Source organism: Mastomys coucha, unplaced genomic scaffold (genome assembly GCF_008632895.1).
Source record: "Mastomys coucha isolate ucsf_1 unplaced genomic scaffold, UCSF_Mcou_1 pScaffold7, whole genome shotgun sequence".
Taxonomy (NCBI): domain Eukaryota; kingdom Metazoa; phylum Chordata; class Mammalia; order Rodentia; family Muridae; genus Mastomys; species Mastomys coucha.
Window position 1 is genome coordinate 41,079,740 of NW_022196913.1, and position 13,583 is coordinate 41,093,322.

The window sequence follows — 13,583 nt, forward strand, 5'->3', positions numbered from 1 at the left end:
GGCTCCATAACAATCCAAACAATCACAAACAAAGGAAACCTTCTGTAAAGAGCCTGAGCCAAAAGCCTGAGTTTGGAAGACTCCGGGAAGATCCTGAGGATCTCTCCTGGTGCACGCGAGAGCGAGCGTGTGGCCCCTTGACCTGGTAAGGCAGCTTCAAATAGTAAACCTATCTTCCGAAGGAACCCCTTGGAGTAAGTGCGTGAGAGGCAATAGTTTTGGGGGAGTCTTGCACCCTCAGAAGTTCCACCTGGAGAGCTGCTGGAACCTCACTCTGAGCAATGGGTTCCAGAGAAGGAACCCTGTTGTGTGAACAAGTCAGCCCGCCCCATTCCGCCCCCCTGGTCCCTTCTGTCTCCTCCCACAGTGTCGCCTACTTGGGTCTTCTAGGAGGTGGATCTAGTGGGAAGCTCGCTACAGGGAGTGGGTTGAGTGGGGAGGAGGGGCTCCAGTCGGCTTTTACCTCCAAAGCCCTCAGAGAACGCGGTGCGGGCTTCATTTCCAAAAGCTAGGAGCTTCCCTAATTCGCAAAATATTATGGAAAAACAAAACCACAAAACAAAACAAAGCAAAAAACAGAATCGGATGAGACCTTTTTTTTCTCTCTCTCTCCTTGTCACCTCGCCCCATTGAAAAGACTGATGTATTTGAGACAAGCTTAGATGTTTTCATTTTTTAATGCTAGCCATTGTGCTTTGGTTGGTCATCCGTATACTTAGACTTCTTGAAAATGCCACCGGAACGAAACGAACAAATCCCACGGTTTTCCAAAATAATGAGCGACCCGGAGCGGGCGAGCCCCCCTGCCCTGGCAGCAAGATCTCCTTTGGTTTGGGCTGAGATCCAGCTCCAGCGAGGAGGAGGGGTTGGGGGTGGGGAGCGAGTGGAACAGTTCCCTAGAGTGGCCCCGCGCGGCGCGTGCGTGAACCAGAGCCCGTAATGTATGCTACCATTAAGAATCCATGCAGCTTCCAGCGCTCGGGGCGCAAGGACGCATGTGTTGCTGGAATTCAATCCGTGGGGGGAATGCAGATTGGGCTGCGACCCACTGGGTTTGATTTATGAACGGTTACACTAGCGATTGTTTACACATTGCATTTCAGAGTCCCGGCACACCCTCCCGCCGCAGGCGGCGGGCTGCTGGGTGTGGGAGCCCTGCTTCAACGCCGGGATCAGCCTTCATCCTTCTTCTGCCCCTCCATGTACCCTGGGGAGCAACCACAAACTCCCTCCCAAACCTACCTTCAGTAAGATCAGATTTTGATTTCAATGAATCCAAGAGCTTATGTGTAGTTCTCCGTCCCTCACAGCCTACACCTTGACTGCAGACCTGGGTCTCGACTGCGGCTATTTACTTATTTGTAAGGCCATGAGGAGCCTATAAATAGGAAAGGTGGAGGCAGATCGACTGGCAGATCAATAGGGCCCGTCTCCTCGCCATTTCAGTTGTGCTGTCTTATTAATTATGAAAGGATTCGTCCGATCCTCGCCTCTCTGCCCCACTGAGGAGCCCTTAATGGCGGTTCCTTTCTCTAGTCACCACAGAGGAAGCTGTGTGTAGCCGTTAGGGCCCAGCCCAAAGGAACGGTGGTTAGGGCTCAGGCCCACCTGGGGCCCGGGTAGCCGCTGACCACCAGTGTTGTATGTGTGTGGTGTGTGTGCAAGACCGGTCCTCCATTGCTGGTAGGAAAGGCCTTGCTCTTAATTTGAAAACAACTTCCTTTTTTCCCTTCCTTTTTCCCCCTCTAGTATAAGCCAAATTTAGGAGACATGGCCAAGTTTCCTAACTAATTAGGGTCCCCATGAAGTCAGCGGGTCATCCAGACAGTTGGTGAGCAGGTGAATTTATCACCTGGCACCGTGAGTTCCCCAAGAATTCCGGAATCTCGGCGGAGGAAACAAAACGACACCCATTTCAAACAATAACTTTTATTTTTATACTTCTCTATACTTTGTAGCAAATTTTTTTGCTGAATTTAATTTATAATAAACTTTTTAAATTACATCTCTCTCTTTTTTTTTAAAATCAAGGCTCTTTTATGTCAAAATCTTTTTTTTTTAAATTCTATTTTAGATTTAACATTGATTACCCCCTTGTGATCTATACCGTTGGATATTCAGGTATTACTGTATGTGTAACAGCTAAAACAAGAGAGAGGAGGGAAAATAAAGGCAGTGGACCTGACCGCGGCGTCGACAATAGCAGGTGAAACCGGCCCCTGGTGACCTCGTGTCTCTTCTGACAACCTGCCTCACTATACCAAACTCTTTCTCTCTCTCTTATCCTTAAGATGCAAAGCCCACACTCCTGTGTTTTCGCTTTTCTGGAGGAGAAATGTGCAGTGGAAATGATCAAAACAAGGTACTGTGGAAGAAAGACGCGAGCGTGATTTTTCATCAGATGATTCCCACGTGGACACCACTCTTGAACTCATTCCCCTGGCCTTCTCCTCTCCTTGCTTTCCCATTAGGAGGAGCCCATCATTTTTCATGTTATCAACATGATTAATATAGTAGGTGGCCCAGGGCCATTCCTGAGATTCTTTTGCCAAAAAAATAAAATTAAAAAAAATTAAAAATGGGGGTGAGTTTGCCGTTTTCTTATTTTTGTGTGAAGACGGACTAAAGGTGAGGTCCGATTTTAGCTGTGCTTGCTTGCTCACTGATTGGTAACATTTGGCAAATAAAACACAAGGAATCAAACAAAATTAAAAAAAAATAAGAGAGAAACAGGATTTTCCCACAATCCCATATGAGTGTTTTCAACATCACAGAGAATCACAACGTCCTCAGAGAACGAATGGCTCTTCCTCTCGATTTCCGGGAGCATGAAGTGAGTGTGGGTGTATGAGCGGAGGGGGGACCTGGTCCCGCGCTCAGAAGGAAAGCCAGGTCGCTAAAGCTGCCGAGAGAGACACCAGGAGCACGGAAAGCGCCGGGAGCAGAGACCCCGCCGCCCCGTTGCCGCTGCCGCAGAGTTCGAATAAGCTGCCTTGGATGTTGAGGTTTTTCGATTCTTTTCTCAGTTTATCCCACATATCTTTCGCCCCTTCCTGGCAATCCGTAAGAGCTGTGACCGTGCAGCTGTGGAAATCCTCCCAGTATCTGGCGAGGAACAGAACAAAACAGAAGGAGTAGCGTCACTTGGGGTGCGGGAGGACCTTGTGTCTGCGCCCCGGGTGACTGCGTCCTCTCTAACCCTCCTGGGCATCTTCTCCCCTCTCGACCCCCGGTTCCCAGAGGCCTGGTTTGAACGAGTAACGTCCTGCCTGACCTTTGGCCCATCCCAGAAACCCGGTCCCAAGGTGTGTGAGCCTCTCTTTCCCCCCCATCTGATTTTCCTAGTCCAATGCCAAGAAGGGACCTGACAGCCAGGAGCGGGGTCGCGCCCGCTGCGTGGCGCTGGCACCATGGCCTGCGCCAACAGATTGCTCACCCTCCTCCGGGAAAGCTAAGAAAACAGCACTAAGCCTTGCAAGCTGCGGCCCATTAATGCCTCTTAGCTCGCAAGATGGGCGACTTGCTCCGAGCCAGGCCCTCCCCCTCCTGGCTTCTCACATTCTCCTCCCCCTCGCCCCTTCTGTTTCCCTCCTCTCTGCGCCACGGTCCTCTTGCCTTCGCCCTGCTTCTCTCCCTCCACCCAGCCCCCACACCTTCCTTTTGTTTCCAGCTTCTCTTCACCCTCCCCTCCTTTTTCTTTTCCCCTACCCTCCGTTTCCCTCTCTTCCTTTCCGCGTTTCCCCCACTTGCTTCGGGTCGTCCGAGGCCATCCAGCCTTTCAACAGTCCCAGTGCTCCAAAGGCGTCGGGAGCCCCCGCCTCCTCGCCTCGCCTCTCCTCTCCGTTCCCCGGTCGGTGAGTGTTAAGTGCCTGGGCACCAGAGCGGGCTCTTGAGCCTCCTCCAGCTCTTGCAAACCCCAGTGTTCCTAGAAGCTGGGTGCTTTCTCTAACTTCCTTTCTAGCCATCACCGGTTTGAAACCCAGGAGCTTGGCTCCTACCTCCTCCAGGTTGTAGCACCCACTTCTCTAGAGTGGGCAAGTTGGCCACCTATGCAGTCCCCCCACCCCCGGGGCAGGACTTGCGATCCCCTACCTCTGGTCAGTTTCTGAACCAACTCAGCTTCCTCGCCGCCCCTCCCCCTTCCCCCGCTACACACTCGCACACCCCTCGGCTCAGATTCAGCCCCGCCCCCACAACCTTCCTGCAACCTTTTCTTTTTTTTTCCTCCCTTCCTTTCTTATTGTCCCCCTTTCTTCTGGAAACCCAAAATAGATTCCGAAACTAAATATAATCCCACGGCGTGATCGATTCCTAAGGCGCTGTCTCCTTTCGGAGCTGGGTCGATCAGTGCGTCTGGTAACTCAGGTCTGGTTCCCACTTTGCCCGCACCCTGAGATTAGAGTCAGCAGCTGCTCTTCGCAGTGTGGGTGTTTGTTTGTTTGTTTGTTTGTTTGTTTGTTTGTTTCAGCTCTTTCATTTTTTTGTCCGTGTCGGGACTGTAAGCTTGTTGAAGGCAAGCTTCGCCTTTGCTTCCACTTCTAACCCTGCTTCTGGCCCATAACGAGTTACATTATAAATGCTAGTTGGAGTTCCTGGACCTTGGGCTGTCTTCTAGTGACTTTCTCATTCTCTGAGTTATTAGGGCTGGGGACCTGGGCACAGGACTTTCCGTTTCCATAGTTTATAACAAATACCAACATTTACAGACCCTGCAAGGCCCAAGGGACAACTCCTCTGCAGAATTCCAAAGTATTCCGCACCTGGGAAGCCACGGACGCACAAACTGCTCCTTTTTTAGGTATCCCAGATAGGAACAGAGCACTTCTGAAATGGGGTTATGAAGAGCAAACATCTGGACTTCACCCACTTGCTGAGCACTATTAAGTCAATGGGGTCTGGACCCAGCTGCCTGCAACCTCAGGGACCCTACCATTCTCTTGTCTATGTTTTCCAGGACCTGAGTCTTGCTAAAAGTAAAAGATAAAAAATAAATTGCTAGGAATATACCACTGTTTTCTTATAGCAAAATATCAGCCAGCCACTTACTTCCTGGAGTTTCTAGTAGGTACTGAGGTGTTAGGGAAGTTTATAGCAAGACAGACATCCCCCGTCTGATCATAACTTAAATGAATATCCCTCTTCCTTATTTAGGAAGAGAGGAGCCACACATGCATAAAGCATGACCTGGAAAATGGGCACTTCAACCTCCTGATTTGGCTTTATTGCAAGGGCATTTTGTGGGAATGGTTGAATACAGCTGTTTTTTTTTTTTCTTTTTTCTTTTTTCCAAAAGGAAAACAAAATGTATGTTGCAGGAGACGGGAGCATTTCTAAGGCCTGCAGCAGCTTGGATGTGGAAATCCACTGCAGTGGTTTCCTGGACACCTCCCCTACTGCCAGCTGTGGGCATTCTAGTCCACTACTGAGAAAACACCACCCAGCCTGGCGATGAAGGCCTCTTCTCTCCAGGGTCTGTAGCTGCCCCTGTCTGAGATAGCAGATATGGGAAGGGGAGGGGGTGGTGGGAGCAAGGAGATTGGCTACTCAAAACCTAGGAATGGGCTGGCAAAGCCTTGGCAAAGCCTGCCAAGCTGCCAAGTCACTGACACAGAATATGGTTTCAGACTTTCTCCAGGAAAGAGGGAGAACCTCCTTTCCTCCCTGCACTTGTGGCCTCTATTTTGGTATGTTTTGGAGGGGCTTTGCCTTTAAGTAAATCTAGCATCACCCCAACTCTTCTTAAACCAGAATCAACTGTTCAAGAGGCAGGCTGCTCACTCCCAAGAAGAAAGATTGGAGATTATCTCAAAGGAAAGGATTTTGTGGAGCAAGAAACTGCTAAACTGCCACTTGCCCTGGGTCCAAGCCTGTTGGGTGCAAGCCTGTAAAGGTGGAAAGCTTAGGTTAGTGGAAGATTCTTTCTTACCCCACCTCAGGCCTCCAGAGTCCCCTTAGAAGGGGCAGACTCACAACCAGGGAACTGAGCAGGAGGGGAGCCTTGGCCAGCAGGCAGGAACGCACTGATCCCGACTGACCAGAAGACTATTGAACAAGGTGGTGGTGGGGGCTGGGGGGGACGCGCAGAAGATAAGGGTGGGGAGTGACATGTACTCTGACCACAGCAGAGTCAGCAGAAGGGAAACCCAGGGTCAGAGAGGACACTTACGTGCACACGGTCTTGATGTTCGTCTTGTCGTCCAGGCCCTGCGGGTAGTTGGCCATGCTGTCGCCCAGCTTGAGCAAACAGTCTGAAAAGCCCTTAAAGACTGCATCGCACTTGCCCGCTGCTCTCACGGCCTGCACCAGGTAAGCTGTGGGGAGGAGGGACACCAGTAAGCACCACCGCTACTCTGCCCCACTGCTGGCCCTAAGGCCCCTTGAGGTGGTCTCTTTTACGATCCAACACGGAGGCCCAGGAATGACCTATTTGCATTCCGCCCACCTCTGCTGCAGACGGAGGGAGCCGAGCAAGTGAGCAAGCGTGGGTGGGTGAAGAGTGGTAGCAGGGAGGTGAGTCCATTTATTTTCTCCAGCCTGCTCCCAACTACGCTCTATTTCTTTTTCTGTTTTCATCGCCCCCTCTTCTCACCTCCCTCATCTCCTTTATTACTCTTTTTTTTCCTCACTCCCTCCTTGTCTCTCAACACTTCCTCCAGCAAAACCATGTCACGTCTCGCGGTGCAATCTTCCATTTTTGTGGTGACAGAGGAGGTCTGAGAAACAGTGTGCTGGGGACGAAAACGGGCCGAGAAAGGTGGGGAGGCCGGGGTTTACACAGCTGAATCAAGCGCCACACCCCCAGAATAGCCATCAGGTGCCCAGATTTTTGCCAGGTGCTCAACAAAAAAAATTGCTGAATGAATGAATGAATGGTCTTTGGAAGACAGCAAAGATGAAGGGAACAAGATATTATTATTATTATCATCATCATCATCATTATCATCATCATCATCATCATCATGATTGCCCAACATGGGGTCTCTTGTTTGTGAAACTCTTAGGTGAATACTTCCTCTGCACCTCTAAAGATGGGCAATAAATGTCCAGGGACCTAGTTGGGTTGAGGATTGGTCTCAGTAGCTCTCTCTCTCTCTCTCTCTCTCTCTCTCTCTCTCTCTCTCTCTCTCTCTCTCTCTCTCTCTCTCTCTCTCTCTCTCTCTCTCTCTGTGTGTGTGTGTGTGTGTGTCCGCGCGTGCGCGCGCGCCCTGTTTTCTCTTTGCTTCTCTGCATCTCGCACCTTTGCACACTCCCTTTATAGCTCTGGAAACAGCTAGATCGGACCTTTCCTCTCAAGCCTGCAGCCAGGCTGCTAGGGGCCCAGCAAGCTGGCCTAAGACTCTGGCTCCGACAGGGGGTGGGGGATGGGGTGGGAGTTGGAGTAGGTAGAAGCTGTGGCAGAGGTAGTGGGGAAGAGAGAAGAAAAAATTTCAGGCCACACTGAGGTCCTAGCTCCCATACTCAAACCAACCAAACTCGGAGGCGGTGAATTTAAGAGCTGCTTGCTAGGTTCCGGGCAGGCTAGGGCAGCTCAAAACCCATTCCTGCCCACCTGGTGGTTAACAAACATCCAGGGTACCTGAAGGGCTAGAGAGAGGCGCAAAGCTCCGCTGTATGGGCGGAGAAGAGGAAAAGGTGAATTCCAGAATGGAAATGGGCCGTGGGTTCTAGGGGGTCAGAGCACAGGCTTCTTTTCCTCCCATCCCGGTGTGAAAACTCCAGAAAGGATAGATCACCTGGCTCTGTCTCAGGAAGCTACCTGTTCCTAAACATCAAGCTACTGCAGACTCGAGGGAAGGTGACCCAGTCAGCCGCAGCCAGCCGAGAGCTGCGCTTGGCAGATTGCAGCAGGAAGAGCTAGGCGGGACTAGTGCTTTCTAATCCGGAACGGGAAGCTCTGCGGAAGGGAGCGAGGTTAACTTCCACCTCAGATGGGGCAAGCACACAACCTTCCATAGACATAGACTCTCCTTCAGGCCGATTAAAAAAAAAAAAAAGACCCTTGGCACTATAATAAAAGCAAATGTAAACACTGACACCGTGTCTTATGAATAAATAAATCGTTGTTCTACAGTAGCTCGGTCACGATGAAAGAAATCGCATTTGTCTTCCTCTATAATGTATGTTACAAACATGCCGTTGCTAAAAGAAAACAAAATGCAACCTAGCCTCTCTGGCCGAAGGCCCTTCCTCACTCATTGCTCACCCCCAAAATCAGTGTCGGGATTATAAAAGAGGGTTTGGGGCTTTCTGGAGGCGGGACGCCTTCCGACTCTTTATTTATTTTATTTTTTTCCAGGCACTGCTGGAGCAGACCCTGCAGAGCGCATGTGTGTGAGCGTGTGTAAAATACGAATTCGAGAACATTTCTGTGACTCGAAATTGTGGCTTCTAGAGATCTAGCTCTCACTGGAAAGCCAGAAGCAGTGCGCGGGACAGATGTAGGTAGGCACAAGCCTCTGCGCACATAGGTCCAGTTCCCAGCCCTCCCTGAACCCGGTTTCTGTAACCCCCAGGCAGGCAGCCGACCTGTTTCCTCTACATCCCTATCCAGTGCGGTTTCCATTTTGCTCATTCATTTCTTGGACCTCTCTCATTCATTCCAAACTTCCTCATTCGTTCTCCATCCTCTACTTCCCCGCCCCTCCCCAACCCCCACGCTTCTTGCCAAATGTCAGTAATTTGGGACAGCTTCTATCCATGAATTAATAAAGACTGAGGCTCTGATGAAAAAAAAAAAAAGAAGGTAGATATTTGAGAACATATACGTTTTAATTCCACTATGAAAATTTTGGTCATTTTCAGGCTGAGGTTACTTAATGCATCTCTCCTGCAATTACTGTTTCATTATATTCTCTATTCTCATCTACTAGGAAAACAGAGTCCCCAAGTATCTTCCAGTGAAGCCCCTCTCTTAAAACATTAGCTGTTTCTTAATCTATGAACACTAGTCGTCTACCTGAAAAATGCCACACTCACTTATTTCTAACACTTAAAGAATTTGCTGCCCTTGGGATCCACGTCCTACAATGGCTGCAGCTCTTTGAACTAATGTCAAAGGCACAAAACCACCAGATACAAAGCATTAAGTCATTTCCTAAAATTAAAGGAAAAGCCAACATCCCGGTGCATGCTCCTCGCTTTGCAAAATCACAGTATCTGCAAAAAGATAAACAAATAAACAACCAAAAAAATCTCCCAAAGCAAATTCTCAAGATCATGTCAAATGCATATGGACCCCGATGGAAAGAATCAGTTTTAATGTTCCGAGAGCCCCAATTTCTCTATATTTCTTATGAAGAAAAAAAAATGTGAAGTATTCCTTCTCTGTCCCACACAAATTCCCTGACGCACCCCTGAAATGCTGCAAGGATATGTCCGTAAAGAATGCTACAGCCTGGCACGAACAGTTCTCTCCAGCTCCTGAATAACCACTGGAGACTTTCTATTTTTTTTTTTCCTTTTGCCCATTCTATTAATAAGCTCCCTTACTTTCACTTTTCAGTTCCATTAGTTAATGTTTCCGTCCGGTATCACTAGTATTTAAAACATTTGCATTTTGGATGGAAAAAATATATGAACTTTATAAAAGCTTCCCAACAGTGTAGCTGAGACTCGACATTCCTTAACATAAAAAGGGGGGACTAAATCAATCCATCCATAAACCGCCGCAAACAAAAATAACAAACACACGAAAAGACATATTGCAAACACGTTAAACCACTTTCCTGTGTAAAAATAACAGAGATGCTAGTCTGTAAAATCACAGATACACATGAGCCTGGAAAAGTAGATCAGTGCATATTTGGTAGATTTATCCTTCTCGGAGTAGTCTGCGGTGCCCGGAGCAAAGGCTGCAGCTAGGATATGGGGGAGGGGCGGGGGAAGGACAAAGTTCTAAATGCTGCAGTTTGAGGGCAGCCTTAGAATATCTTTGCTTTCTGCATATAAACTTTTCAGCCCTAGCTGCCTAGGCATTCTTATTTCTGCCTCCACCTTTCGACCCTTCAAGATAGTATCTTGCAGTAAAACAGGGGACAAACGCTATGAGCGCTCAGATCCTGTTTTAACCCCAAAGAGGGAGAAAAAAAAATGGATGTGCGCTTTGGAGAAAAAGGGGGAAAACCCCCTTGGAAAACAGCCGGTCACACACACACACTTCCCTGCAAAAGAAATCGCTTTCTTTAGGAAAACCCAACCAGGACTCCAGAATCCCCAAGAGCAAATGCCCCGACCACAGGGTGGGTGTCTGCAGGGTTTTCTGCAACCAGCGGCAGATGCGGGCCAGCAAGTCCCTTTAGGCGCCTCTGGGGTAGGCAATCTCCGGTCGCCTACCAAGCCGTACCGGGCGGCCACTTACCTATTTGCACCGCGAGGATCAGTGAAATATATCTGCCGTTCAACTTAAGTCCCATCCTACGTTTAGTCAAACCATTTGCGACCGCAGACCTTTAAATAGTTAGTTTAGAGAACGCGGGGGAAAGCTGAAAAATAGGCATTGCCAACAAGTTCCGGGAGCGACAGAGACTTTATGCACTGGGAAGGCAGAGGGAGGAGAGAAAGAGAGGGAGCGAGGAAGAGACAGAAAGAGAGCGAGAGAGTGAGAGGCTGGGGGGGGGGGAGAGCTGGGAATGGTTCACTCCATTAGGAGGGGGCGGAGGAAGTACAGCCTCACGCCCACGAGCAGGCCTGACGTGGGGGATGACACGGATTGATTTTTTTTTTTTTAATATAGACACCTTGGTAGAGAATCACCATTTATAGTCATAAGACTCTGGAATTAATCAGATATCTTCAATTAATGTGCGATCTCAACGAAATCTCGCCTCTTTGGGGTGACCGCTTCTCATCCCAGTGGCCACCCCCGCCTCCTCGTTCCAGGGGCCCCCAACCCCGCCCCCTCCCTGCGCAGAATCGGGGCTCCCTCTCCTCTCCCCGCCCGGAGCCGGGGAGTCCTGGCGCGCCCACTCGATTGTTCAACCTGCTCCCTCCTTCACAGGCGCCACAACGAACCCAGACACTTCCAACCCTGCAGAGGTTTGAGGAGCTTCGGGCCGGGGAGAGAGAGGGGAGAGACGCATCCGAGCCGAATCGTCCCTCTCTCGCCCTCAGCGGTGTGCAGACCCCGCACTTGCCTACCCTCGTTTTTTCTCCAGCCCCGTAGCTGAGCTCTAGGCGCAGCCTTGAGCGCGTGAGCACACAACCCGGCCCCCAGCACACGCACACACTCACAAAAGCGCACGCCCGGGAGCGGAGCTCAGCGCCCCCGAGCTCGCCTGCACACTCTGCACGCGAGCGCGCGTACACGCCCAGGCCCCGGGGGTTCGTTCTGCACACACAGGGCCCCAGAAATAGACTCTGCGTGCCCTCTTGTGAATGTCACTCTTCGCGACGTTCACCCACCCGAGGGACATGTATACCAGTCATAGAGACACCTATTTTGGGGGGTTGGGAAGGCTATCGGGCAAGAAAGCCTAGGCGAAGGCAATTTTCGGATTCTTGTGATTTACAAACTCTTAGCGCTTTAGGAAATTTCCAAGGCAAGCTCTGGTGTGCAAGCTCCTTCTTGGGAGCCCCCTGGGGTCATTTGTAGGGTCGCACTGACATGTTCACACACGCACCCACGTCCATCAGGTACACACACACACACCCAGACTCACACACACCTGCGCTGTGGGTTTTTTTTTTTTTTTTTTTTTTTTTTTTTTTTTTTTTTTTTTTTTTATGATCCAGCATAGACTGCAGCAAAGAAATATCTCTTCAGCTGCGTTTGTGCAAGGTCCTGTAGTGGGTTGTGTAAGATGGAAAAATAACCAGGGCTACTTCTTAAATTAAATTAAATTTTGATTTTTTTTTTCCTCCTTTTTCTGCAATGCACCACACCCTCTTTTTCCAGCCTGAATTCCAGCGTCTGTGATCAAATGTCGAAGGCCGCACTGGCCAACCGTATTACTTAAGCCAATGAAGAGATAAGCGAAAAGGAGAAAATAAAAGAACCTTCATATTTTACAAGACTGTAGGGCGACCTCGTAAGGCTATCAAGTTAGTGGCAGGAATGAGAGGGGATTAGGGAGAAGGGGACCCCTTCTAATTTGCCTTTCGAAGCCCCTGCATTGGGGACTCACACAGCCATCCGTGCGCTCACAGACGGAGAAAGGGAGGCAAGAGTGCAAAACGGGGGTCAGGTGACAGGCGGTGGAGGGACTGAGGAGGACCACGAGGGTCTCGCCGCACCGAGGAGCTGAAGAGCGCGCACCGAGGGGACCCAAGCCCGCAGCCCTGCAGAACTGCAGAACCCGGGAAGGCCGCCTCGGCCGTAGGGGCGGAGCCCCGTCCCTGCCCCTGGTGATGTCAGCGGTGGGTGGGCGGGGGCAGCAGGGGCGCGCTTTCCCTGGGTCCTTGGGCCCAGTGGCGGCGCCAGGAGTTTCCTGCCCCAGTGTTCAGAGGCTCCCAGAAAAGCAGAAAAGATGGGCGGGAAGGAGGCGGGGCGAGAAGGGTGGCGAGTGGAGGGCGTCCCTCGGACCCTCCCCCAACGCTCTCCAATGGCAGAGAAGGGGATGGCTAGGGGCGGGACCTCAGGGTTAGAAGCCCTTCCCGGTACTCATTTGTCCCTTCAAGGGTTCCACGCGCAGGGCCACCGGTTTCCCCCTCTTCCACCCACGTCCGTGGCTCTGAGCCAAGTCCTCCTGTCTCCGCTCCAAAGTTTCAGAGCCTGAGTACCGGGGGATTTACATTTCGTGCCCTCAACGTCCTTGCCTTCCTCCCGCTCACTCATCGGGACCTTCTAGAACATTTGCAAGTGGGTGTCCTGGGATCTTCCCTATTACATCCTTTCTCACTCAGAACCACAGGCTTTAGGTATGAGGAGGCTGCATTGGAAGACTAAATGGAACTGAGTGAATCGTGCACTCGAGGGCAGGTGGCTGCAGTGCCGCGCGCGCCTGCGTAGATTCGGAACCTGCTGTGCCAGGCCACCTGGGTCGCCTGCTGATCCTTTCCTTTACACTGGCCCCCTCTACTTCCTGGCCTCCCTTCGATGGTGCAAGGCTTTAAAAAAGTGAAGCAAGAGGCTGGCAGAGGTACAGTCCATAAATAATCCGGGGGAATGAATAATTGAAAGCAGATGCTAACGACGTTTTTGTTTTTGAAATTTCTAACCTTTAAAATCACAGGTCATTCTTCAGTCTAGGCCCAGGAAGGCTTTGTTTCTACCTACTTCTTCCTACTTCTTAACCGAAGGGTTATAAAATTCACCATCGGCAATTCACGGACAAGGGTGACTTGAGATCACAGGGCAGTATCCATGGTGGACTGGAGGACATTTCTTTTATTAACTTGAAAAGCCCATAACCCTGTCCTTCACATGACCTTGGGTGTCCCTAGGAGGTTTGGGGTTGCGTTCTCCTAATCTGAAAACAAAGAGGACAGGTCTACATGCGATTTCCAGAGGATCTTCAACCTTGACTTTTCATGAACCAGGGCTTTCCTAGAATTCTGTGGACATGTCCGGAAGAGGGAACGTCCAAGCCAAAGCCTAGTATCCAAGCAAAAATGTCTGCCATAGGTCAAAAGGGGTAAAGAACGTT

The 13,583-nt window shown here is 50.3% G+C and overlaps 1 protein-coding gene and 1 long non-coding RNA gene across 4 annotated transcripts; one reads left to right on the top strand and one right to left on the bottom strand.

Moving 5' to 3' along the window:
• Window positions 1-1,913: 1,913 nt before the first annotated feature.
• Window positions 1,914-11,014, bottom strand: Nrn1 (neuritin 1). Its single transcript, XM_031359109.1, has 3 exons — window positions 10,358-11,014; window positions 6,167-6,311; window positions 1,914-3,105 (listed from the first exon to the last, which is right to left on the bottom strand). The coding sequence occupies exons 1-3, from the start codon at window positions 10,410-10,412 to the stop codon at window positions 2,877-2,879; spliced, it is 429 nt and encodes a 142-aa protein (XP_031214969.1). The 5' UTR covers window positions 10,413-11,014; the 3' UTR covers window positions 1,914-2,876.
• Window positions 3,104-12,072, top strand: LOC116082244. 3 transcript variants are annotated; one of them, XR_004115222.1, is made up of 6 exons: window positions 3,104-3,854; window positions 5,294-5,470; window positions 5,749-5,903; window positions 6,202-6,306; window positions 8,297-8,442; window positions 11,894-12,072. It is a non-coding gene; the product is annotated as an uncharacterized LOC116082244 (long non-coding RNA). The 3 variants fall into 3 exon arrangements; XR_004115221.1 differs by lacking the exon at window positions 11,894-12,072 and having other exon boundaries at window positions 8,297-9,962; XR_004115223.1 differs by lacking the exon at window positions 11,894-12,072 and having other exon boundaries at window positions 5,316-5,470; window positions 8,297-9,962.
• Window positions 12,073-13,583: the final 1,511 nt, after the last annotated feature.

Bases quoted from the DNA above. Each gene is read 5' to 3' on its own strand.
- Nrn1 (XM_031359109.1), bottom strand. From the start codon at position 10,412: ATGGGACTTAAGTTGAACGGCAGATATATTTCACTGATCCTCGCGGTG. The intron at 6,312-10,357 runs GTAAGTGGCCGC...TCCTCCCCACAG, and splicing joins GATCCTCGCGGTGCAAATAG to CTTACCTGGTGCAGGCCGTG. The intron at 3,106-6,166 runs GTAAGTGTCCTC...GTTCCTCGCCAG, and splicing joins AACATCAAGACCGTGTGCAC to ATACTGGGAGGATTTCCACA.